At 44.4% G+C, this 25550-nt stretch overlaps 2 protein-coding genes and 2 pseudogenes across 5 annotated transcripts in view; all 4 read left to right on the top strand.

The window, feature by feature from the left end:
- Nucleotides 1-1418: 1418 nt before the first annotated feature.
- SERF1A (small EDRK-rich factor 1A) lies at nucleotides 1419-19272 on the top strand. Of its 3 annotated transcripts, none has more exons than XM_031666208.1 (3): nucleotides 1419-1841; nucleotides 2806-2914; nucleotides 17657-19272. In XM_031666208.1, the coding sequence occupies exons 1-3, from the start codon at nucleotides 1835-1837 to the stop codon at nucleotides 17871-17873; spliced, it is 333 nt and encodes a 110-aa protein (XP_031522068.1). In that variant the 5' UTR covers nucleotides 1419-1834; the 3' UTR covers nucleotides 17874-19272. The 3 variants fall into 3 exon arrangements, with proteins under 3 accessions (XP_031522068.1, XP_009206850.1, XP_003899827.1); XM_009208586.4 differs by lacking the exon at nucleotides 17657-19272 and adding an exon at nucleotides 8433-8814 and having other exon boundaries at nucleotides 1432-1749; XM_003899778.3 differs by lacking the exon at nucleotides 17657-19272 and adding an exon at nucleotides 8433-8814 and having other exon boundaries at nucleotides 1628-1841.
- On the top strand, nucleotides 18194-19272 carry LOC103885161 (annotated as a pseudogene). The gene is made up of 2 exons (XR_001903466.2): nucleotides 18194-18219; nucleotides 18780-19272. The product of XR_001903466.2 is annotated as a mitochondrial import receptor subunit TOM5 homolog pseudogene (transcript).
- A 4843-nt stretch (nucleotides 19273-24115) lies between these two features.
- Nucleotides 24116-24198, top strand: LOC116275177 (annotated as a pseudogene).
- An 885-nt stretch (nucleotides 24199-25083) lies between these two features.
- The window catches only part of SMN1 (survival of motor neuron 1, telomeric), a 32174-nt gene continuing 31707 nt past the window's right edge, over nucleotides 25084-25550 (top strand). Inside the window, exon 1 of the mRNA XM_021939435.2 lies at nucleotides 25084-25321. Coding sequence (XP_021795127.2) covers nucleotides 25241-25321 — 81 coding nt within the window. The 5' untranslated portion in view covers nucleotides 25084-25240. The remainder of the gene's footprint in view (nucleotides 25322-25550) is intronic.

Genomic DNA, 25550 nt, shown 5'->3' with positions numbered 1-25550 from the left:
TCGAGACCATCCTGGCTAACACGGTGAAACCCCGTCTCTACTAAAAAAATACAAAAAACTAGCCGGGCGAGGTGGCGGGCGCCTGTAGTCCCAGCTACTCGGGAGGCTGAGGCAGGAGAATGGCGTGAACCCGGGAGGCGGAGCTTGCAGTGAGCTGAGATCCGGCCACTGCACTCCAGCCTGGGCGACAGAGCGAGACTCCGTCTCAAAAAAAAAAAAAAAAAAAAAAGTTTTTAAAATATAGGGCAATGTGGGGTATCCAAATCATCTCAGTTTGTAACAATGTTATCTTTTGTTTTTATTCTTGTGTATGTGTGACAATGACAGAGGTGAACAAGCAGCAATTATGCCACATGAGCCGCTGAAGCATCTCTACCGTGTTTCTGTGGATGGTCACAGCTTTTTGAGGAGTCTGCTGGCTCTGTCTCCAGGCACTGGAGGATGCTGATAAACGGATCCTTTCACCAACTCACCTCTCTCTCTGCCTCCAGTAACTGGACTGGCACTCCTCTTCCATTATTCCCAGTATTACAATACAAACGAGGAGTTTCACGGGTTAGCCGGAATGATGCCGATCTCCTGACCTTGTGATCCGCCGTCTTGGCCTCCCAAGTGCTGGGATTACAGGCTTGAGGTATGCATCCCAGCTGTCCCATTCAACTTTATGTGGGGTTTTCAGGGGATTCACCGGGCTGTTGTTATTCACTGAATGGTGGATTTAAGACTGCACTTCCTGCCATCCTCTCCCCACCAAACAACCTAAGCACAGAGTCAGTAGCCTAAAACTAGTAAGCACTGATGGAAGAGTAGTGACAAGGGCACTGGGATAAACTGGAAAATAAATGAGGCTTTTAGAGTCGTCTTAATTTTATTCTCATAACAATTCCTAACCCGCGGTAGCGGTGGCTCAAGCCTGTAATCCCAGCACTTTGGGCCAGAGACAGGCTGAGGATCCGCGAGGTCAGGAGATGCGAGACCATCTGGCTAACACAGTGAAACCCGTCTCTACTAAAAATGAAATAGCCGGGGCGGTGGTGAGCCTGTAGTCCCAACTATGGGAGGCTGAGCAGGAGAATATACAAATGAAAACCCTGGGGCCAGACTTGCAGTGAGCTGAATCAGCCACTGCACTCAGCCTGGGCGACAGTGCGAGACTCCCTCTCAAAAACAAAAAAAAAAACAATTCCTACTCGGTTAAGTCTGTCTCTTCTGCAAAATGAAAACAATGAAGCCTACCTTGCAGGGTTGTGTTTAGAATGAGGAAGGAAAATATGTAAAGGATAAGCAGTGCCTTTTGCAGAGTTACCCTCAATCTGTTCAGTTCCCATCCACCACTCTCCGCCTCCGCAAGGGGATGAATGAAAGCTAATGTTCTTTGCCAAAAAGTAATATATTGTAGAGTTTATTGTCATTTCCTATTAAAAAAAAAAAAAAGGTGAGGAGCTGGTGGAGCCCCGCCCCTGTGTCTGGTGCACAGTAGGGAAAATCCACACACGCCTATGCCTCAGTCAGAACAGAACCCGCTTTCTGGGCTCTCTCTGGGATCTCCCAGGCATTTGTTGCAGCAGGGCTCCCGGCGCTGCCAAGTCTCCACGAGCTTCGGAGCTCCGGCCCTGCCCCGGCCGCGCACGCGCAGTGACGCGCCGGCCATGCCGCCGGCTGCTGTCTGGCCTCCAGTGGGCTGGGCCGCTGGCGGAGCAGAGCGGAGGCGCAGCTGGGCGGAGGGCCCACGCGGGCTCAGCCTTCCTGGTAAACAGTGGTGACAGTAGCCCAGAGTGCCAGGGAGCCGTTGCTTTTCCCAATTGCTCTCTTCCAGGCTCCCTCGGTGGTCGGCATGGCCCGTGAGTGTACAGACTGGGGTGGGAAGCTGCGGGGAGCGTCCGGCGTGGGAGCCTAGCGCTGAGGCGCGGCGGGCGGGGGAGGCGGGGTCTGGCTGGAGAATCCCTTTGGGTCCCGCAGGGCGGGAATCCCAGCTTCAGTCTTCAGAGAGAGAGCTCGCGGGTAGTTCTGGTCCGGCTTCTCAGGCCGGACGGGTGCCTGTCTCTTAGGTGCGAGTTTGTGCGGTAAAGAACACACCCCGGAGATGTGGACACGGCCGCCCGGGGAGGGTCCTTGTTTGGAGGAGGTTTATAGCTGATACCTCAAGTCTTAAGGCCTAATGAGGACCGGGAACTCCAGTGAGTCGCCTCCCTGGTTCTTTTGTTTGGCGCTCGCAGCTAATAGTCGAAAAAACAGGAGGCTTTAGAGCCGGTCCTAAATCTGATGCTCGTTTCTACTAGTCCTAGGTATTAGGTCAGTGTGTTCTGCAAAATGAGAACAATGAAGCCTACCTTGCAGGGTTGTGGCTAGAATAAGGACGTAAAGGGCCCACATTGCCTTTCGCAGAGTTACCTTCAATCTGTTCAGTCCCCATCCACCCCTCTCCGCCTCTACATGGGGATAAGGATAACTCTCAAGTGATGGGCTGAACTTGTGATCTCTGTGTCTAGCTTTCTCCTTCCACCCACTCCCCTCAAAAGCCAGAACTTATTTTGGGATACTGGCCCAAGATTCGAGTATCTGTTTTAAAATATCTGGTATTTATAGCTAGTGACCACCTTGATTGGGATGATAATACTCTTAAGTCTTTAAGTGTTTGCCTTTAAGCCACTTCCTTTTTGTCAGATCTGGGAACACCATCAGTCTGTTACTCTGCTGGTTTATCTATTAAAACACAAACTAAAGATGCATTTAAACAAGACCTGTTCATTGGAATTATTAATAATTTTGGAGATGGGAAAAGAGCATGACTGTTTGACTTTGTAGGTGGAAATCAACGAGAACTTGCCCGCCAGAAAAACATGAAGAAAACCCAGGAAATTAGCAAGGGTAAGAGAAAAGAGGATAGCCTGACTGCCTCTCAGAGAAAGCAGAGGTAAGTGGTACTAATTTAATTCTAAAGTCGCTGACGTTGTGATTGAAGCCACATTTTGGGCTGGGTGTGTTTTATCATGCCTGTAATCCCAGCAGTTTGGGAGGACTGCTTGAAGCCAAGAGTTTGAGACCAACTTGGACAACATAACCAGCCCCTGTATCTACAAAATATATATTTTTTTAATTGGCCAGGCATGGTGGCACATGGTTGTGGTCTTGACTACTCCAGAGGCTGAGGTGGGAGAATCGCCTGAGCCCAGGAGGTTAAGGCTGCAGTGAGCTGCGATTGCACCACTGCACTCCAGCCTCGGTGGCAGAGTTAGACCCTGTCTGGAAAAAAAAAAAAAAAGGCCTCATTTTTGGGGAACGAAAAGCATTTTGTTAAGCCCTCGGTAGAACAGGGCCTAATGATTTGTGCCAGGCAGACTAAAACCACGTGGGGAAGCCATCCCAACCCATAGATAAAGCACGTAAAGCTCTGAGGCTATTATTTGTTTCACAGAGACTCATGCAGCTCCTCTGCAACCATAAGAACTTTATAGGCTGGGCGCAGTGGCTCAAGCCCATAATCTCAACACTTTGGGAGGCCAAGGTGGGTGAATCACCTGAGATCAGGAGTTTGAGACCAGCCTGACCAACATAGTGAAACCCTATCTCTAATAAAAATACAAAATTAGCTGGGTGTAGTGGTGCATGCCTGTAATCCCAGCTACTTGGGAGGCTGAGGCAGGAGAATCGCTTGAACCGAGGAGGGGGAGGTTGCAGTGAGTGAAGATCACGCCATTGCACTCCAGCCTGGGTACTAAGCAGGAAACTCCGTCTCAAAAAAAAAAAAAAGCTTTATTCAGCAAAATAACATCTTCCATATGCAAAACACTGTGAGGTGCTAGAGTTACAACATTTTCAAAGCAGACAGCGTACCCAAACTACTCTGGATGACAAGTGACTCAATTGTTGATATGATAATAGTTCTGAAGAAGATGCAAAAAAGTATATGTATAATAGCTAGCTATGCTGATTTCTGAAGATCCATTGCATTGGAGAGAATTCATGTACACAGCCTTAATATATGACTATATGTGCCAATGTAAAACTGCTACAGAAATACTTTAGACTGCAGCTTAAGTAAAAAAAGTACCTTCATGTTTCTGAAAGAACTAATCAAAGCTTAATTTTATTCTCAAATCATGTTGTCCATATGGAACTTGGAGGTTAAGTGAATAAGTGACTGCACGTGCTTCAGTGTGGCTTGTTAGGCGTTCTCAATCCCGGCTGCACATTAGAATCACCTGGGAAACCTCGACAGCTACTCAAGCCTCGCCTTATGCTCAGTTCTGATTTTTTGTTTTTTAAAAAATTGAATTACGATAGTTGTACATATTTTGGGGGTACATGTGATATTTTAATACCTGTATGTGGGCTGGGTAGTCCCAGCCACTTGGGAGGCTAAGGCAGGAGAATCACTTGAACCTGGGAGGCAGAGGTTGCAGAGAGCCGAGATCCTGCCACTGCATTCCAGCCTGGGTGACAGAGTGAGACCCTGTCTCAAAAAAAACAGCAAGAACAAAAGGAAACCAGCTGGGTGTGGTGGCTCATGCCTATTATCCCAGCACTTTGGGAGGCCGAAGTGGGCAGATTACCTGAGGTCGGGAGCTCAAGACCAGCCTGACCAACATGGAGAAACCTAGTCTCTACTAAAATTATAAAATTAGCCGGGTGTGGTAGTGAATACCTGTACTGCCAGCTACTTGGAAGGCTGACACAGGAGAATCACTTGAACCTGGGACGTGGAGGTTGCGGTGAACTGAGATCTTACCATTCCACTCCAGCCTGGGCAACAAGAGCGAAATTCCATCTCAAAAAACAAAAACAAACAAAACCTGTATGTGTAATGATCAAATCGGGGTAATTGGGATATCTCTATGCTCAAACATTTATCTTTCATCCAGTTCTGATTTAATTGGTCTGAGATCGAGCATTAAAAAGCACCCTAGGTAAATTTTATTGTACTTAGGTTAAACCTTTTTTTTTTTTTTTTTTTTTGAAGACACAGGCTTATTCTGGTGCCTGGGCTGGAGTGCAGTGGTGTGATCTCGGCTCACTGCAACCTCTGCCTCCAGGGCTTAAGCGATTCTCCTGCATCAGCAATCCAAGTAGCTGGAATTGCAGGTGCCCACCACCACACCCAGCTAATTTTTGTATTTTTAGTAGAGACAGGGTTTCACCATGTTGGCCAGGCTGGTCTCAAGCTACTGACCTCAAGTGATCCACCCACCTCAGCCTCCCAAAGTGCTGGGATTACAGGCGTGAGCCCCGCGATGGCCCAGTTATAACTTTATTTTTTTATTTCTTTTTTATTTATTATACTTTAAGTTCTAAGGTACATGTGCACAACGTGCAGGTTTGTTACGTAGGTATACATGTGCCATGTTGGTTTGCTGCATGCATCAACTCGTCATTTACATTAGTTATTTCTCCTGATGCTATCCCTCCCCCAGCCTCCCACCCCACCCAGTTATACCTTAAACTGAACTTAAAACAGCTCCCAGGTGATTCTGATGTGCGGCCACTAGTAAGAATCATTGATTAATGAGATTAAAGACCTTAATTTAAGGCAAAGGTCCTGACACTTTTTTTTTTTTTTTTTTTTTTTGGAGATGGAGTCTTACTCTGTGACCCAGACTGGAGTGCAGTGCCACAGTCTCACCTCTCTGCAAGCTCTACCTCCCAGGCTTAAGTGACCCTCCCACCTCAGCCTTCTGAGTAGCTGGGACTACAAGGGCACACCACCAATCCCAGATAGTTTTTGTATTTTGGGTAGAAATGGGGTTTCATCATGTTGTCCAGGCAGGTCTTGAACTTCTGGGGTCAAGTGATTTGCCCACTTCAGTCCCCCAAAGTGCTGGAATTACAGGTGTGAGCCACCATGCCCGGCCCTAACATTTATTATTAAAGTGATAAGCTTTGCCTTCAATTTCTGTTTACTCACTTTAGAGTAAAAATGAACATGGTATAAATCAGTGACCCTGCAGTAGTATTTTTATTGGAGAACCTAGTCTAGCTTGGTTCAGAAATTGTCATTGTTGGCCGGGCGCGGTGGCTCACGCCTATAATCCAAACACTTCAGGAGGCCGAGGTGGGTGGATCACCTGATGTCAGGAGTTCGAGACCAGCCTGGCCAACATGGTGAAACCCCCGTCTCTACTAAAAATACAAAAATTAACTGGGCATGGTGACAGGCGCCTGTAATCCCAGCTAGTCAGGAGGCTGAGGCAAGAGAATCACTTGAACCTGGGAGGGGGAAATTGCAGTGAGCGGAGATCGTACCATTGCACTCCAGCCTGGGGGACGAGAGCGAGACTTCATCTCAAAAAAAAGAAAAAGAAATTGTCATTGTTTACCAAATATGCACTCCTTATTAAGTTCTGTACTAGATGTTCTATATGTGTTATTCTTTATTCATCATAACCCTGAAAAATGGTATTAACACTAATGTGTAGAATAGGAAACTGAGGCTCTAAACTTCAGTAACATTACTAAGGTCATATAGTAAGCACAGCAGAGCTTGGTTTCAAATAGGGAAGTAACCGTCATGGTTGTTTTTCCACTGTACTTCATTTCTTTATAGCTGTGTTTTTTTTTTTTTTAGTGAAAGCAAGTTTGTTAGGAAAGTAAGGAAATAAAGATTGGCTACTTCATAGGCAGAACAGCCTGTAGCTGTGTTATTTTGCCTTTCTTCTTTATTTTTATTTATTTATTTTTTTTGAGACTGAGTTTCGCTCTTGTTACCCAGGCGGAGTACAGTGGCGCGATCTCGGCTCACTGCAACCTCCACCTCTTGGGTGCAAGTGATTCTGCTGCCTCAGCTTCCCAAGTAGCTGGGATTACAGGTATGCACCACCATGCCCGGCTAATTTTGTATTTTTAGTAGAGATGGGGTTTCTCCATGTTGGTCAGGCTGGTTTCAAACTCCCGACGTCATGTGATCCACCTGCCTCAGCCTCCCAAAGTGCTGGGATTACAGACGGGAGCCACGGGCCTATTTTGCCTTTCTTCTATTCCTTTGTTTTTGCTATTGGCTTTACAGAAATGTCTTACTGTCATGGCTGTAGAAATCAGTTTAGCAGTTCCTCAAAAAGTTAAAACAGGCCAGGCTCAGCGGCTCATGCTTGTAATTCCATCACTTTGGGAGGCCGAGGTGAACGGATCAACTTGAGGCCAGGAGTTCGACACAAGCCTGGCCAACATGGTGAAACCCTCTCTACTAAAAATACAAAAATTAGCTGGACGTGGTGGCACATGCCTGTGATCCCAGCTACTGGGAGGCTGAAACGGAGAATCACTTGAACCAGGGAGGTAGATGTTGCAGTGAACAAAGATTGTGCCACTGCACTCCAGCCTGGGCAACAGAGCAAGACTCTGTCTCAAAAAAAAAATAAATAAATAAAATTTGAAATATGAGGTTAATAAGTCAGAGTTGTGGGACTTTAACCAGAGCTGGTAGAGTGCTTGATACACAGTAGATGTTGAATACATGGCCGTTTAGTCTATTTTTAAAATATGGGTCCATGGACTCATGAATCACCTAACCCAAGTAGTCTGGTCATAGTTCACAGTTTATATGGCATGTGTCCGTTTGACCAGAGATGAAAAGGGTTAAGGGCCGGGCGCAGTGGCTCACGCCTGTAATCCCAGCACTTTGGGAGGCCGAGGCAGGCGGATCACGAGGTCAGGAGTTCGAGACCAGCCCGGCCAATATGGTGAAACCCCGTCTCTACTTAAAATACAAAAATTAGTCAGGTGTGGTGGCGTGGGCCTGTAGTCCCAGCTACTCAGTAGGCTGAGGCAGAAGAATTGCATGAACCTGGGAAGCGGAGGTTGCAGTGAGCCAAGATCATGCCACTGTACTCCAGCCTGGGCAACAGAGCGAGACTCCCTCTCAAAAAAAAAAAAACAAAAAAAAACAAACAGAAAAAGTACCCTGAACATCCAGCTTTTCTTTAGTATAATCCAGTTTCAGTGACTAGCTTTTGGGCTTTTTTGCTTCTGAGAAACTGAAATCCTTCATAATATCTATGTTCTAGTCATAGATACCAGTTAGGATATCTAGGAGAGTTCATAAATGCCTCTTCTTTCAAGAAAAAAAATTAGAATGAATTAACTAGTTAACAACCAGGAGTAATAGCTATTATTTCTACATGTAGCTGCCTAATGTCAGACACTGTTAGTGATTCCTTGTGACAACCTTGATACATATTGCTCGGATTTTGTAAGGGCTTTGAGGTTATTTGCCCAAGGTCATTATAACAGAGATGGTATTCAGAGCAAGATGTGACTTCGAAGTCTTTCCAGTCTTTGTCTTTCCATTTTGTCTCCAGCCATGAAAATGGAAAGACAAGAATGTTTATATCATCTTTTCAATTGTCTTCTAATACACTGAATGGGTTATGTGTAGAAAACAAGTGAGAATATAAAATTGGTTTTTCTGTAACAACTTATAGACTTTTCCCTCATTGTAGGGACTCTGAGATCATGCAACAAAAGCAGAAGGCAGCTAATGAGAAGAAGTCTATGCAGACAAGAGAAAAGTGATGACTGGCTATTTGGAAAACCTGGGTGCTACTGCCAACTGGGTGTATCATAAGCTCTAAGATCAAGATTTTGTAGAGTGGATAGTCATTACATATGTTATAACTTATCCTTTAAAAACTATTTTAAACTTTACCATTTCAGCTTGACTTAGTGCGATGTTTTAGAAGCAGTCTTCAAAGAATAAAACACTAACCATGCATGTGACGTATTGGTGAATATTATTTTTATTATTGAACATTCATATATAATTTATCAGGTAATATGATCAGATAATAGGATCTCTTATGTAATAAAAAATCTTTGTCATCAGCTTTGTTAACGTAGTTTTTTTCCTCACAGTTTCTAAGGATAAGGATAAAGTAGATCTTTGAAGTAAACTTAAATATATAATAGAAGTTAAGATCCATTTGTATAATTTTGCTTTGAAATCAACTTCCAGGACCAGGCGCAGTGGCTCATGCCCGTAATCCCAGCACTTTGGGAGGCCAAAGTGGGCGGATCACTTGAGGTCAGGAGTTTGAGACCAGCCTGACCAACATGATGAAACCCTGTCTCTACTAAAAATACAGAAAAAAAATTAGCCAGGTGTTGGCGGCACATGCCTGTAATCCCAGCTACTCGGGAGGCTGAGGTAGGAAAATCGTTTAAGCCCAAGGTAGAGGTTGCGGTGAGCAGATACTGCGCCACTGCACTCCAGCCTGGACAACAAAGCGAGACTCTGCCTCAAAAAAAAAAAAAAAAAAAAAAAAAAAACCAACTTACAAAGCTTGCTTGAAGAATTTACAACAGATACTACAAACCACTGGAATAGAAACTAAGTGGATGTAAACTGAGGTCTCAGTTCTACTTATAACTTTAATATTTTTTGAATGGAGTACCATATTTTCTGTTCTCAGCCCCTTCTAAAACTTGAGTCTTGATGGTAGTTATAAATTTGGAAATATGTAACCTAGGGAAATTAAGGTTTGAGACCTTGCTGCATTCTGAAGTAAACGCAAAACTATGTCAAAGAGAATAAAAATGCCGTTGTAATAGTAAATAGAATAACTTTAAGTATTCTACAAATACTTGATTTTTCACATAATGCAGTTTAACAAATTTTTCTGATCGTCCAATATGTCAACCACTCTCTGAATGGACAGATCCTGAAGAGTTAGCCTAATATAATAATATCTTGTGATATGTCTCTTACCAGTGGTAGCACCCATAGGTTATAGGCTATAATTTTTTGTGTCTAATATTGAATTAGACAACCAGGAAGTTTTTTGTTTTTTTGTTTTCGTTTTTGTTGTTTTGAGACAGAGTCTTGCTCTGTTGCCCAGGCTAGAACGCAGTGGTGCCATCTCGGTTCACTGCAACCTCCGCCACCTAGATTCAACTGATTCTGCTGCCTCAGCCTCCTGAGGAGCTGGGACTGCAGGTGTACGCTACCAGACCCAGCTAATTTTTGTATTTTTAGAAGAGACGGGTTTTCACCATGTTGGCCAGGCTGGTCTCAAATTACTAACCTCAGGTGATCCACCCCCTTCTTGGCCTCCCATAGAGCTGGGATTACAGGCATGAGCCATCCCACCCAGCTGAAGTTTTTTAGCCTGAGTTTTTATCTTCATATTAGCCTAAATTTTTCATTAAATTAAAACATTGTTCTGGATCTTTGGTTAACTTTAGTCTTCAGAATATTCTATGATGGTAGTCACAAAGGCAAAAAGATTACAGTAGCTTAATTTGTGGGCCTGATTTCTGTAATTCTGTCTCCAGAATTTATTTCTACACAGAGTAATAAGCCATAAGTTTTCTTTTTTTTTTTTTTTTTTTTTTTTGAGACTGTGTCTTGCTCTGTTGCCGAGGCTGGAGTACAGTGGCACAATCTTGACTCACTGCAACCTCTGCCTCCCGGGTTCAAGCAACTCCCTGTCTCAGCCTCCCAAGTAGCTGGGATTACAGGCGTGCACGACCACACCTGGCTAGTTTTTTTGTATTTTTGGTAGAGACAGGGTTTCACCATGTTAGCCAAGCTGGTCTCAAACTCCTGACCTCGAATGATCTGCCTGCTTCGGCCTCCCAAAGTGCTGGCATTACAGACATGAGCCACCATGCCCAGCCCTGGACAGTAATTATTATTATTATTATTATTATTTTTTTTTTTTTGAGACAGAGTTTCCCTCTTGTTGTCCAGACTGGAGTGCGTTGGTGTGATCTTGGCTCATCACAACCTCTGCCTCCTGGGTTCTCCCACCTCAGCCTCCCAGGTAGCTAGGATTACAGGCATGAGCTACCACACCCAACTAATTTTGTGTTTTTAGTAGAGACGGGGTTTCTCCATGTTGGTCAGACTGGTCTCAAACTTATGACCTCAGGTGATCCACCCGCCTCGGCCTCCCAAAGTGCTGGATTATAGGCGTGAGCCACTCTGCCTGGCCTTAGGAGAATAATTTTAAAAAGTAAATTCATGTAATGACTTTATTTAGTTTGGATATTCTTAGGGCTTGTTGCTAAAGAAAGATAAAATTATTAGGTGAGATAGTACCAACTTTAGAATGTAATTTGGAAAATACCAAACTCGATGGAACCTCCCCTTTAAACATCAAAAATTATATTTTGCATCATTCTCAAGACGAGGTAGTGCATTATCATTAGCAATTTTCAGTAAGTCCTGCTGAAAATGAGAAGTAGCAGCCATTACTGCCCAAGATACACTGTGGTCCATTTTATCAGTTCCTTTTTTTTTGAGACAGAGTCTCGCTTTGCCATCCAAGCTGGAGTGCAATGTTGCGATCTCCGCTCACTGCAACCTCCATTTCCATGCCTGGCTAATTTTTTGTAGTTTTAGTAGAGATGGGGTTTTACCATCTTGGCCAGGCTGGTCTCGAACTCCTGATTTCAAGTCATCCACCCACCCAGCCATCAGTCATTTATTTTTGAATGCCTCTTCTGTTAGTAGCATGTGTAAGAAATTGTGTTCCATTTATCAAACTCTAGCCTGTTTTTGAAAATAGGGCTAAAAGGGAACATTGATTTCTGATATTTTCCAAAAACTTAAAAAAATTTTATATAGGCTGGGCACAGTAGCTCACGCCTGTAATCCCAGCACTTTGGGAGGCCGAAGCAGGTGGATCAGTTGAGCTCAGGAGGTTGAGACCAGCCTGTGCAACACAGCAAAACCCCATCTCTACCAAAAAAAAAAAAAAAGTTAGCTGGGTGTGGTGGACTACATGCCTGTAGTCTCAGCTACTTGGGAGGCTAAAGTGGGAGGATCACCTGAGCCCAGAAGGTCAAGGCTGCAGTGAGCCGAGATTTCATCACTGCCTTCCACCCTGGGCGATAGAGTGGGACCCTGTCTCAAAACATACACACACACACACACACACTCTCTCTCTCTCTCAACTTAAAAATACTTGGTCTGTTATTTTTATGAAATTTTCATAGTTATCTCTTAGACCAGAGCTGAGTAAGAACATTTATTATATTGCCTCCTACAACTTTATCAGCTAATGTATTTGCTATGTAACAATTACATATTGGAATATATTATCTTTAGAGATGGCCAAGTCATAAAACTGTCACTGAGAAAAGGAGAATGACAATGTGTATCCTCAAATCTACTTCCCTATAAATTCCTGAAAGATATGAAACTTACTACAGGTTTTTTTTTTTTTTTCCACAACTTCACTTTTGTTTTTGTTTTTGTTTTTGTTTTAGGCGGAGTCTCGATCCATTGCCCAGGCTGGAGTGCAGTGGTGCCATCTTGGCTCACCGCCAGCTCTGCCTCCCGAGTAGCTAGGACTACAGGTGCCCACTACTACGCCTGGCTAATTTTTTTTTTTTTAATTTTATTTTTAGTAGAGAATGGGGTTTCACTGTGTTAGCCAGGATGGTCTTGATCTCCTTGATCTCCTCAGCCTCCCAAGGTGCTGGGATTACAGGAGTGAGCTACCGTGCCAGGTCCCACACCTTCACTTCTTAAAAACAAAAAAAATCTTTTACATAGCAGTAACTATCTAATGCACATTAAAAGTTTGTAAATAGCCTGCTATTGGATCATTTGCTTTGAAAAGTTGAGATATTCAAATTTGATTATAACATAACTTTTTTTTTTTTTTTTTTTTTTTTTTTTTTGAGACGGAGTCTCGCGCTGTCACCCAGGCTGGAGTGCAGTGGCGCGATCTCGGCTCACTGCAAGCTCCGCCTCCCGGGTTCACGCCATTCTCCTGCCTCAGCCTCCTGAGTAGCTGGGACTACAGGTGCCCACCACCGCGCCCAGCTAATTTTTTGTATTTTTAGTAGAGACGGAGTTTCACTGTGGTCTCGATCTCCTGACCTTGTGATCCGCCCGCCTCGGCCTCCCAAAGTGCTGGGATTACAGGCGTGAGCCACCGCGCCCAGCATAACATAACTTTTGTAGAAATACACAGCCAGGTGCAGTAGCTCACACTTGTAATCTCAGCACTTTGGGAGGCTGAGGTGGGAGGATCGCTTGAGGCCGGGAGTTTGAGGCCAGCCTGGGCAACATGACAAAACCCCATCTCTACAAAAAGCACAAAAATTGGCCAGGTGTGGTGGTGCACACCTGTAGTCCCAGCTACTTGGGAGACTGAGGTGGGAGGATGGTTTGAGCCTGGAAAGTTGAGGATGCAGTGAGCCAAGATCACGCCACTGCACTCCAGCCTGGGTGACAAAGTGACACCTTGTCTCAATACTAATTTTTAAAAGGCACCTGTAATCCCAGCACTTTGGGAGGCCTAGGCGGGTGGGTCACGAGGTCAGGAGTTCAAGACCAGCCTGGCCAATATGGTGAAACCTGTCTCCACTAAAAATACAAAAATTAGCCAGGTATGGTGGAGTGCGCCTGTAATCCCAGCTACTGAGGAGGCTGAGGCAGGAGAATTTCTTGAACCCAGGAGGTGGAGATTTCAGTGAGCCAAGATTACACCACTGCATTCCAGTCTAGGTGACAGAGCAAGACTTCGTCTCAAAGAAAAAAATAAATTAAAAAACAAGGCTGGGCGCGGTGGCTCAAGTCTGTAATCCCAGCACTTTGGGAGGCCGAGACGGGCGGATCACGAGGTCAGGAGATCGAGACCATCCTGGCTAACACAGTGAAACCCCGTCTCTACTAAAAAATATATAAAAAACTAGCCGGGTGAGGTGGCAGGCGCCTGTAGTCCCAGCTACTCGGGAGGCTGAGGCAGGAGAATGGTGTAAACCCGGGAGGCGGAGCTTGCAGTGAGCTGAGATCCGGCCACTGCACTCCGGCCTGGGCGACAGAGCGAGACTCCGTCTCAAAAAAAAATGGTGTCTCACGCCTGTAATCCCAGCACTTTGGGAGGCTGAGGCTGAGGCGGGCAGATCACCTGAGGTCAGGAGTTCAAGACCAGCCTAGCCAACATGGTGAAACCCCGTCTCTACTAAAAATACAAAAAATTAGCTGGGCATGGTGGCGGGTGCCTGTAATTCCAACTACTTGGGAGGCTCGGGCAAACGAATTTCTTGACCCCAGGAGGTGAAGGTTGCAGTGAGCCAAGACTGTGCTACTGCACTCCAGCCTGAGCAACAGAGTGAGACTCTGTCTCAAAAAAAAAAAAATTCCATTCCACATATTACTCGTGCTAGTTTACCAGTTGGACATCACTGCTTGCTGGTACATAAGTGCCAGAACGTTTCCTTGAAGCAGTCCGGCTGACTCTTTGTGTTTACAAGAAATTTACCTACCAGCCTGGCCATAATTGACACAATCCTATTGAATACTTTCCTTTTATGAACATGTATCCCATAAGTTTTTGTCAAATACTTTTTTTTTTTTTTTTTTTTGGTCAAAGGCTGTAGCCTTGTACCACTCAAAGGGGCTGTTAGGGTAGCTTGTGAATGGATATTTCACACAGAGTTATGTATTTAACCCATTTCCTGTTTAGAAAAAAAAAAAAATACAGCTCGCTGCCAGCGCTCATTTAATTTTACATAAACACACTCTTAGAGGTTGATGCCAATTAATTTTCAATGTGAAAATAAACTATTCCAAGAGTTATTTCTAAACAGAACTTGTCTCTAATCCTAATATAACAGAAATGTATATGATGTTACATTAGGATTTGAGGCAAGAGTATTCTTGGGGCAAACGGGAAATGGGTTAATATATACTTGAAGTAATGTAACCACATCTAACCTGATTTCATGATATATTGGAATTTTTGGTTGCAAGCAACAGGATCAGATTAATTAACTTACTGATTAAAAACCTTATTTGAAAGAATGAGAGACTCCAGAGTCATGGAGAAGTTGAGGACTCAAGGCTTTGGAAAGATCAAGAATTGCAACAGTTTCAGGTATCTTAAGAGTAGGTGTTATGAAGTGTTTCCCCCCGCGCCCCCGTCCCCCCCACAGTGCTGATATCAGGTTGAAATTCTGACAAGTATATTTAGCCTTTATGTCAGTTGGAGTGCCTCCAACTGAAGTTACATGGGTTAGGTACCCATCCCTCAGCAAGAGGAAGGCAAGTTGATGGTAAAACCAAGACTATGTCTAGTAAGGAATAGGTGGTCCCCTGTATTAGTCCATTCTCATGCTGATAATAAAGGCGTACTTGAGACTGGCTAATTTATAAAAGAAAGAAGTTTAATTGACTCACAATTGTCTATGGCTGGGGAGACATCAGGAAGCTTACAATCATGGCAGAAGGGGAAGCAAATGCATCCTTCTTCACAAGAGAGCAGGAATGAGAAGTGCAAAGCAAAAGGGGAAAAGCCCCTTATGAAACCATCAGATCTCCTGAGAACTCACTCATTATCACGAGAACAGCATGGAGGTAACCACCCCCATAATTTAATTACCTCCCACCAGTTCCCTCCCATGACACACGGGAATTATAGGAGCTACAATTCAGGATAAGATTTGGGTGGGGACACAGCCAAACTATATCATCCCCCCAAAAAATTTAGGATTCTTTGCCAAAAGGAAGGGAGAATGGATGCTAAGCAGACTAAAATAATAGATTTTAATCCCTCTTATTGAAAGCTAAGACTAAATTTTTAAAATTGTGTGTGTGTATATATATATATATATATATATATATATTTTTTTTTTTTTTTTTTTTTTTTTTTTGAGATGGAGTGTTGCTCTGTTGCCCAGGCTGGAGTGCAGTGGCGCAATCTCGGCTCACTCGCAACCACCACCTCCTGAATTCAAACAATTCTCCTACCTCAGCCTCCCGAGTAGCTGGGACTACAGGCGCACACCACCGTGCCCAGCTAATTTTTGTATTTTTAGTAGAGATGAGATTTCACCATATTGGTCAGGCTGGTCTTGAACTGACCTCAGGCGATCTCCCCACCTTGGCCTCCCAAAGTGCTGGGATTACAGGTGTGAGCCACCACGCCCAGCTAATTTTGTGTTTTAAGTAGAGACGGGGTTTCGCCATGTTGGTCAGGCTGGTCTTGAACTCCTGACCTCAGGTGATCTGCCAGCCTTGGCCTCCCAAAGTGCTGGGATTACAGGCGTGAGCCACCATGCCCGGCTATATTTTTAAATATAAAAATTAGCCAGGCATTGTGGTGGGTGCCTGTAATCTCAGCTACTCTGGAGGCTGAGGCAGGAGAATCACTTGAACTCAGGAGGTTGCAGCGAGCTGAGATCACACCTCTGCACTGCAGCCTGGGTGACAGAACGAGACTCCATCTAAAAAAAGAAAAAAATGTATTTTTAAAAATACGTGATATGGCAAATCATGAAGGTGGTATCTGAAGTGTGAGAAATAATCATGCAGCTTATGCAATTTTTGTCTCTACAAACCTTTCAAACCCTCAAACTACAATGCTTGCTCATTATAGAAAATCTGGGCCGGGCGCGGTGGCTCAAGCCTGTAATCCCAGCACTTTGGGAGGCCGAGACGGGCGGATCACGAGGTCAGAAGATCGAGACCATCCTGGCGAATACGGTGAAACCCTGTCTCTACTAAAAAATACAAAAAACTAGCCGGGCGCGGTGGCGGGCGCCTGTAGTCCCAACTACTCGGGAGGCTGAGGCAGGAGAATGGCGTGAACCCGGGAGGCAGAGCTTGCAGTGAGCTGAGATCCGGCCACTGCACTCCAGCCTGGGCGGCAGAGCAAGACTCCGTCTCAAAAAAAAAAAAAAAAAAAAAAGAAAATCTGGGAAAATACAGTAAGTTCTAAATATCCATAAATTCTAAATAGCAGCTCTTTGAAAACTAACTCCTTGGGCATTTATCCCAGTGAAATGATAATAAACAGCCAGCATTTGAAATGTATATTTCAATGACTCGTATATGAATACTATGTTCAGATCACAATAAAGGACATTTCCAGCACCGTCTTAGATGATGCCTCCCCACTGATTATCACCATAAATAGTTTTGCCTGTTTTTGAATTTTATGTAAACGGGATCACATGGTATGTGCTGTAGTGAGCCTAGCTTCATTTGCTCAACATTATGTCTGCAAGAATCCTCTATTTTGCTGCTACGCAGCAGTTCAGCCTTTTTCACTGCTGTATAGCATCCTGTTATATGAATATACCATGATTTAGTTACTCTACATTTCATGGACCTTTGAATTGCTCCCACTTTGGGGCTGTTATGAATAATGCTACCATAACATTTTTATATATCTTATGGTGGTCTTAAACACGCTATCTACTGAGTATATGCTAGGAGTGGAATTGCTGGGTGATAGGGTGTGTGTCTATACACACATATACACACATTTTTTAGTAGGTACCATTAAACAATTGCATTTTTGTTGTTTTTGTTTTAGTTTGTTTTTAATGACCATACCATTTTACCACCATCAATAAATGAAGGTTCCATTGCTCCATACCAGCATTAGGTATTATCAGTCCTTTATCCATATTGGTGGGAGGTAGTGATATCTCACTGTGGTCTTAATTTACTTCTGTATACTTAATTTAAATACACTCAATTTATATACACACATGTATACTCTCTCAGCCTTCAATAAGCCAGTCTCATTCCCCTGAACTAACCAATGTTAAAAATGGTATACTTCTCTCAGTGCTCATGCAAACATGCGTACACACACACATATGAATAAGGGATGTGGGAAGGTATTTGATTCTGAGAGCTGCTGTAACAAATTACCACAAACTTAGTGGCTTAAAACAACAGAAATATTTCTGTTCACAGTTCTGGAGGCCAGAAATCTGAGAGCAAGGTGTCAGCTGGGCCACACCTTCCGCTGAAGGCTCCAAGGGAGGATCCTTGCTTTCCTCTTCCAGCTGCTGGTGGCTCCAGGTATTACTTGGCTTATGGCAGTATAACTCCTATCTCTGCCTTTGTCTTTGTGGTCTTCTTTTCTGTCTTCTTCCCTTCTTTTTATGAGGACTTTTGCTATTGGATTTAGGTTCCATTCTAACCTAGGATGATCTTATCTGGAAATCCTTAATTGCATCTACAAAAACTATTTTCTCAAATAGGTCACATTCATGCATATCAGATGGACAGATGTATCATTTTGGGGTCCGCCGTTCAACCCACTACAAGGAGTTTTTTTAAACAAAAATAGGAAACTTAGATGTAACCTAGCACTTTTTTTTTTTTTTTTTTGAGACAGAATCTCGCTCTGTCACCAGGCTGGAGTGCAGTGGTGCGATCTCAGCTCCCTGCAACATCTGCTTCCGGATTCAAGAGATTCTCCTGCCTCAGCCTCCCTAGTAGCTGGGATTACAGGCATGCACCGCCACACCCAGGTAATTTTTTTTTTTTTTTTTTTTTTTCTGAGACTCGCACTGTTACCCAGGCTGGACTGCAGCAGTGGTGTGATCACTGCTCACTGCAACCTCTGCCTTCTGGGTTCAAGTGATTCTCCAGCCTCAGCCTCCCAAGTAGATGGGATTACAGGCACCTGCCACCATGCCCAGCTAATTTCCTGTATTTTTAGTAGAGACGGGGTTTTACCATGTTGGCCAGGCTGGTCTCCATCTCCTGACCTCGTGATTCACCCGCCTTGGCCTCCCAAAGTGCTGGGATTACAGGCATGAGCCACAGCCCCCGGCCATAATTTAGCACTTTAAAAAAAAATAGCCATGTTGGGCCAGGTGTGGTGGCTCATGCCTGTAATCTGAGCACTTTAGAAGAATGAAGTGGGTAGATCCCTTGTGCTCAGGAGTTCAAGACCAGCCTGGGCAACATGGTGAAGCCCCATTTCTACTAAAAATACAAAAATTAGCTGAAGGGAGGGGATAGGCCGAGTTCTGGGTGTGAGGGGGCCGCTAGGGAGAGCAGAGCAAGGTGGCTGAAGGCTGGTCAGAGCCCCGATCTTCCAGATTGAGGGCCTTACCCAGAAGCTGGACCCCAAGGAGATGAAACGGAAGATGCACGAGGATATGATCTCCTCCATACGGAACTTTCTCATCTATGCGGCCCTGCTGTGAGTCACTCCATTTATATTAAAGAAATTGGACAGCATATGAAGATTGGACATCACATGTGAATGCATGATATGAAGAACCTGGTTACAGTTTCTACTGCCCTCTGCAAGTAAATAGGCCCAGAAAAGTGTAAGAGACTCTTTGAATGGACATAAAAATTCTGCTTGTTAAGAACAAGTTTGGCTCTGGTAACTGATCTTAATAGCTAAAACATAAAAATATTTGGGAAGTCTGAAACGAGGTCTCCTGGTCATGGTGTGCCGTTATGTCTGTGGCACTTGGCCTCTGTGAATATTGGTATAATTGTAGATAATGTCAAACTCCATTTTCTAGCAAGTATTAATAATTAAAGGAAGTATGTCTGAAATGGCACTGTCTTGTCAGTCATTTCTGTTTACCCTTCTGTCTGGAGTGTATTTGTGAAGAGTCCCTTATAAGTTATGTTTTACAGATATCAGCACATAACCACAATGACATTTAAGCACAGGATCATTAGTCTACATTTTATTTTATTATTATTATTGTTATTTTTATTTATTGTTTTTGAGATGGAGTCTTGCTCTGTCGCCCAGGCTGGAGTGCAGTGGGGCAGTCTCGGCTCACTGCAAGCTCCGCCAACCAAGTTCACGCCATTCTCCTGCCTCAGCCTCCTGAGTAGCTGGGACTACAGGCACCTGTCACCATGCCCGGCTAATTTTTTGTATATTTAGTAGAGACGGGGTTTCACCGTGTTAGCGAGGATGGTCTCAATCTCCTGACCTCATGATCCGCCTGCCTTGGCCTCCCAAAGTGCTGGGATTACAGGTGTGAGCCACCACGCCCAGCCCATTAGTCTATATTTTAAATAAACATACCAATTAAGAAACAAGCCAAAAACAAAAAGTAGCCAGGTGTGGTGGCACGTGCCTATAGTCCCAGCTACTTGGGAACTGAGGTGCGAGGATCACTTGAACTCAGAGGCAGAGGTTGCAGTGACGCAAGATGGTGCCACTGCACTCCAGCCTGGGTGACAGTGAAACCCTGTTTCCACAAAAAGAAAAAAAATAGCCATGCTTATACTTCAGTACTTACAGATTTAACTTTAGTATAGATGTACAGTAATTTATTCAATCATTTCCTTACTCCTAGACAATTAGGATGTTTGCAACTTTTGCCACTACAAACAATTCTGTGATGTAGATTATCATATTTATTCCCATTTACTGGTGCTTTCATTTCTGTAAGAATGGATTTTTAAAGATAGAATTTCTAGGAAATAGTTATGTCAAAGCCAAATATCATATAGAGACAAATCTCTAAAATTTGGTAAGCAAGAGCTGCAATTTAGGGCATACACACAGACCAGGCTAATCATTGTTATGATCAGGAGAATAAAGGGAAGGTTGGGGCTGGGCACTGTAGCTCGTGCCTGTAATCCCAGAACTTTGGGAGGCTGAGACAGGTGGATTACCTGAGGTCAGAAGTTTGAGACCAGCCTGACCAACATAGAGAAACCCCATCTCTACTAAAAATACAAAATTAGTTGGGAATGGTGGCGCATGCCTGTAATCCCAGCTACTCAGTAGGCTGACACAGGAGAAACGCTTGAACCCAGGAGGTGAAGGTTGCAGTGAGCTGAGATCGCCCCATTGCTCTCCAGCCTGGGCAACAAGAGCAGAACTCCGTCTCAAAAAAAAAAAAAAAAAAAAATGAGAAGGTTCAGGGTTTTATGAGAAAGAACAGTGTTACTCTTTTAGAAGAAAGCTCATTCACGCTAGAGCTTGTGGGAGCTAGCAAGCTCTGATTGGTGAGTGATGGTGTAGGTAAAACCAGTCTTAGAGTCATGGCAGTTCATTTCAGCAGCTATTAGGTAAAACTGGTCTTAGGGATACAGAAGGCTGTTTCAGCAGTTGGACTTGTGGAAAATTTAATTCTTGAAGCAGATGCTGTGTACCCCAAATGCTTTTTCCCCCTGGCCCTTCAAGTCTGATTTAGTTGAGTATTTCAAGAATGACCAAATATATGTAATCAACTTTCACAGGTATACATGTCTTAAACTTTAAACAGATGTTTTGGGTTTTGTTGTTGTTGTTTTTGAGATGGAGTCTCATTCTGTTATCCAAGCTGTAGTGTAGTGGTGTGATCTTTGCTCACTGCAACCTCTGCCTCCAGGGTTCAAGTGATTCTCCAGCCTCAACCTCCTGAATAGCTGGGATTACAGGCGCCCGCCATCACGCCCAGCTAATTTTTGTATTTTTAGTAGAAATGGGGTGGGGTTTCACCATGTTGGCCAGGCTGGTCTCGAACTTCCGACATCAAGTGATCCGCCCCCCTCAGCCTCCGAAAGTGCTGGGATTACAGGCATGAGCCACTGTGCCAGGCAGTCTTTCTTTCTTCTTCTTCTTCTTTTTTTTTTAATGACATGGGGTCTTACTTTATTACTCAGGCTGGTCTCAAACTTCCGGCCTCAAGGAATCCTCCCACCTTGGCCTCCCAATTTGCTGGGATTACAGGCATGAGTCATGCCAGACTATAAACAGATATTTTCAATAAGAGGATAAAAGTTCATTTCCCCATACTTTGCTAACATCAGATGTTACTAATTCCTGATAGTTTTGCCAAACAGGGTGGAAAATGGTGTGTTAGTTTTTCTGGGTTTTCTTTTTAAATTTTTTTTTCTTTTTTATTCATTGTGACACTATTCACATTTTTTTATTTTTTTTATTTTCTTGAGACAGGGTCTCCCTATGTTGCCCATGCTGGTCTTGTACTCCTGGGCTCAAAAGATCCTCCTGTCTTGGCCTCCCAAAGTGCTAGGATTACAGACATGAGCCACCATGCCTGGTTCACAATTTCTTTTTATTTTTACTAAAGGCAGGTATATTCCTGAAATTTTTTGTTTTTTTGAGATGAAGCCTTGCCCTGTCACCCAGGCTGGAGTGCACTGGCACGATCTCGGCTCACTGCAACCTCCCCTCCCCAGGTTCAAGCAATTCTTCTGCCTCAGTCTCCCAAGTAGCTAGGATTATAGGCGCTGCAACCACGCTCAGCTAATTTTTGTATTTTTAGTAGAGACGGGGTTTCACCATGTTGGCCAGGATGGTTTCCAACTCCTGACCTCAAGTGATCCGCCCACCTCAGCCTCCCAAAGTGCTGGGATTACTGATATGAGCTACCATGCCAGGCCCTGAAATGTTATCTTAGTTTTCAATTTGTAATTCCTTGGCTCTAGAGGTTGGGCATTTTCTCAGATCTCTAGTGGACATTTGGATTTTCTTTTTGGTGAACTGTGCAGTTGTTCTCTCTGCTTTACAATCTGTATTATATGCAATCTTCACATGTAGGTACTACCATTTTTTTGGTTTTTGAAACAGGGTATTGCTCTGTTGCCCAGGCTGGAGCACGGTGGCAAAAACATGGCTCACTGCAGCCTTTGACCTCCTGGGCTCAAGTAATCCTCCTGCCTCAGCCTCCTGAGTAGCTGGTACCACAAGCCCACACCACCACACCCAGCTAATTAATTTTTGTAGAGATGGGGCCTCACCATGTTACCCAGGCTGGTCTCCAACTCCTAGGCTCAAATGATCTTCTCTCTCCCACTCAGCCTCCCAAAGTGCTAGGATTACAGGCATAAGCCACCATACTTGGCCCTTTTTTTTTTTTTTTTTTTAGGCAAGAGTGTTGCTTTGTCTCACAGGCTGGTGTGCAGTGGCATGATCTCAGCTCATTGCAACCTCCACCTCCCAGTTTCAAGTGATTTTTGTGCTGCAGCCTCCTTAGTAGCTAAGATTACAGGCATGCACCACCATGCCTGGCTGACTTTCGTATCTTCAGTAGAGATGTGGTGTTGCCATGTTGGCTAGGCTGGTCTCAGACTCCTGACCTCATGTCATCCACCTGCCTCGGACTCCCAAAGTGCTGGGATTACAGGTGTGAGCCACCGCCCCAGCATCATTTACTTTATCATGAGAGAGGTCCAAGAGTCACTGAAGAGAGATTTTTGGTGTGAAAATTACATATGAAAAAAGACCGATTCCATTACAAGAAATTAAATTCAGCATTTACATTAAGTGCCTTCAAATCTGGTAAAATGGTTTCTTTTGGCAGTTTACCTCATTATATTTTGAATGATTTGTCTATCATATGAAGTAACTCTTATAGTAACTCAGTCCTGGGCACAGCGGCTCAAGTGGGAGGACTACTTACGCAACTGAGTTTGAGACCAGCCTGGACAACATGGGGAGACCCCTTCTCTCCCAAAAAATAGCTGGGCATGGCAGCATACTGCTAAAGGAGACAGAGTTTTTTTTGTGGGTGATTAAATGTTCTGGAATTAGATAGCAGTGATGGTTGCACAACCTTGTGAATATACTAAGGTTTCCATTCAATCTATCATTCAATTGTACTCCCTAAAATGATGAATTCTATAGTATGTCAACTATATCTCTAAATAATAAAAACAAAAAGAAACAGCTGGGCACAGTGGCTCATGCCTGTAATCCCAGCACTTTGGGAGGCCAAGGCGGGTGGATCACAAGGTCAGGACGAAACCCCGTCTCTACTGAAAATACAAAACTTATCTGGGCGTGGTGGTGCACTCCTGTAATCGCAGGTACTTGGGAGGCTGAGACAGGAGAATCACTTGAACCCAGGAGATGGAGGTTGCAGTGAGCCGAGATTGCTCCACTGCACTCCAGCCTGGGCGGCAGAGCGAGACTCTATCTCAAAAAGAAAAAATTTAAAAAACAAACAAAAAGAAACCTAGTACTATATTTTGTTTAAATTTCTTTTTTTAACCATCATGGAATATGTCCATGTAATTTGTTTAAATTTTGACATCAAATGCAATTGTGAGAATTTTTATGATTGAGAAAAATATAAGCAAGCTTTACAAAAATACATATTTTTTTTGACTTTTTTTTTTTTTTTTTTTCTGAGAGTCTCGCTCTGTCACCCAAGCTGGAGTGCAGTGGTGCGATCTCAGCTCGCTGCAACCTCCACCTCCCAGGTTCAAACAATTCTCCTGCCTCAGCCTCCTGAGTACCTAGGATTACAGGTGGGTGCCACCACGCCTGGCTAATTTTTGTATTTTTAATAGAGATGGGGTTTCACCATGTTGACCAGGCTGGTCTGAAACTCCTGACCTCAAGTGATCTGCCTGCCTCAGTCTCTCCAAGTGCTGGGATTACAGGAGTGAGCCACCGTGCCCGGCCTTTTTGACTTTTAAATTATCTTGATCCTTTCATAGTTCATAAGTGTGATAATTTGGTTTTCATGTTGATGTGTGAGATGTACCTTTGGCACATTACTCTCCTGACATGAGATTTAAATTTTTTTTTTTATCTTGTGACAATTTAACTTTTTTGACATATAAAAACTGTATGTATTTATTTGTTTGAGATTGAGTCGCACTCTGTCACTCAGGCTGGAGTGCAATGGCGTAATCTTGGCTCACTGCAACCTCCGCCTCCTGGGTTCAAGTGATTCTCCTGCCTCAGCCTCCCAAGTAGCTGTGATTACAGGCCTGCACCACCACACCTGGCTAATTTTTGTATTTTTAGTAGAAACGGGGTTTCACCACGTTGACCAGGTTGGTCTCGAACTCCTGACCTCAAGTGATCCACCACTTTGGCCGAGGATCGCTTGAGCTCGGGAGGTCGAGGCTGCAATAAGCTGAGATGGCGCCACTGCACTCTGGTGACAGAGCGGGACTTTGTCTCAGAACAAACAAAAAAGGTTGGGGGATCAAATGTCTTCTAGTGTTTAAGGATCTGCCTTCCTTCCCGCCCCCATGTTTGTCTTTCCTTGTTTGTCTTTATATAGATCAAGCAGGTTTTAAATTCCTAGTAGGAGCTTACCATTTACTTTTCCAGTGGGCGGGGGCGGGGGGGAATACACACACACACACACACGAGTTAGAGACCAGCCTAAGCAACATGCCGGAACCCCGTCTCAACTAAATATACAAAAAATAGCTGGGCGTGGTGGCGCACGCCTATAGTCCTAGCTACTGGGGAGGCTGAGGTGGGAGGATCGCTGGAGCCCAAGAAAACGAGGCTGCAGTGAGCCGAGGTCGCGCCGCTGCACTCCAGGCTGAGTGACAGGGCGAGGCTATGTCTCAAAAAAAAAAAAAAAAAAAAAAAGAAGGAAATATATAACACAGTGAAATGAAAGGATTGAGGGAAATTAAAATTACACGCCATAAAGGTGGGAGGGCGATAACCACTCGTACAAAGCGTGCGAAGTTATCTCAAGCGGTCCTCCAGGCTACCGTGCTGTTCCGCTCCCAGAAGCCCCGGGCGGCGGAAGTCGTCACTCGAAGAAGGGAAGGGGCCCCACGCTGCGCACCCGCAAGTTTACTATGGCGATGAGCAGCGGCGGCAGTGGTGGCGGCGTCCCGGAGCAGGAGGATTCCGTGCTGTTCCGGCGCGGCACAGGCCAGGTGAGGTCGCAGCCAGCGCAGTCTCCCTACCGGCGCTCGTAGCACCCTTCTTCCGGCCCGACTTTCCTTCTACAGCCGCGGGACGGCATCAAGTCGATCCGCTCACTGGAGTTGTCCGCGTTTTTTACGTCTTTTCTCACTCCGTTCACTGCGAACCCCATCCGTAAGCTCCTTCCTCGAGCAGTTTGGGCTCCTTCATGGCGTTGAGTGGAGGCCCTGCCGCGACTTG

Source organism: Papio anubis, chromosome 5 (assembly GCF_008728515.1).
Source record: "Papio anubis isolate 15944 chromosome 5, Panubis1.0, whole genome shotgun sequence".
Taxonomy (NCBI): Eukaryota; Metazoa; Chordata; class Mammalia; order Primates; family Cercopithecidae; genus Papio; species Papio anubis.
Note: the sequence above shows the minus strand (reverse complement) of the source record. Positions and strands in the feature narration are given on the sequence as shown.

Bases quoted from the DNA above. Each gene is read 5' to 3' on its own strand.
- SERF1A (XM_009208586.4), top strand. From the start codon at position 1,500: ATGCCTCAGTCAGAACAGAACCCGCTTTCTGGGCTCTCTCTGGGATCT. The intron at 1,750-2,805 runs GTAAACAGTGGT...TTGACTTTGTAG, and splicing joins ACGCGGGCTCAGCCTTCCTG to GTGGAAATCAACGAGAACTT. The intron at 2,915-8,432 runs GTAAGTGGTACT...CCCTCATTGTAG, and splicing joins GCCTCTCAGAGAAAGCAGAG to GGACTCTGAGATCATGCAAC.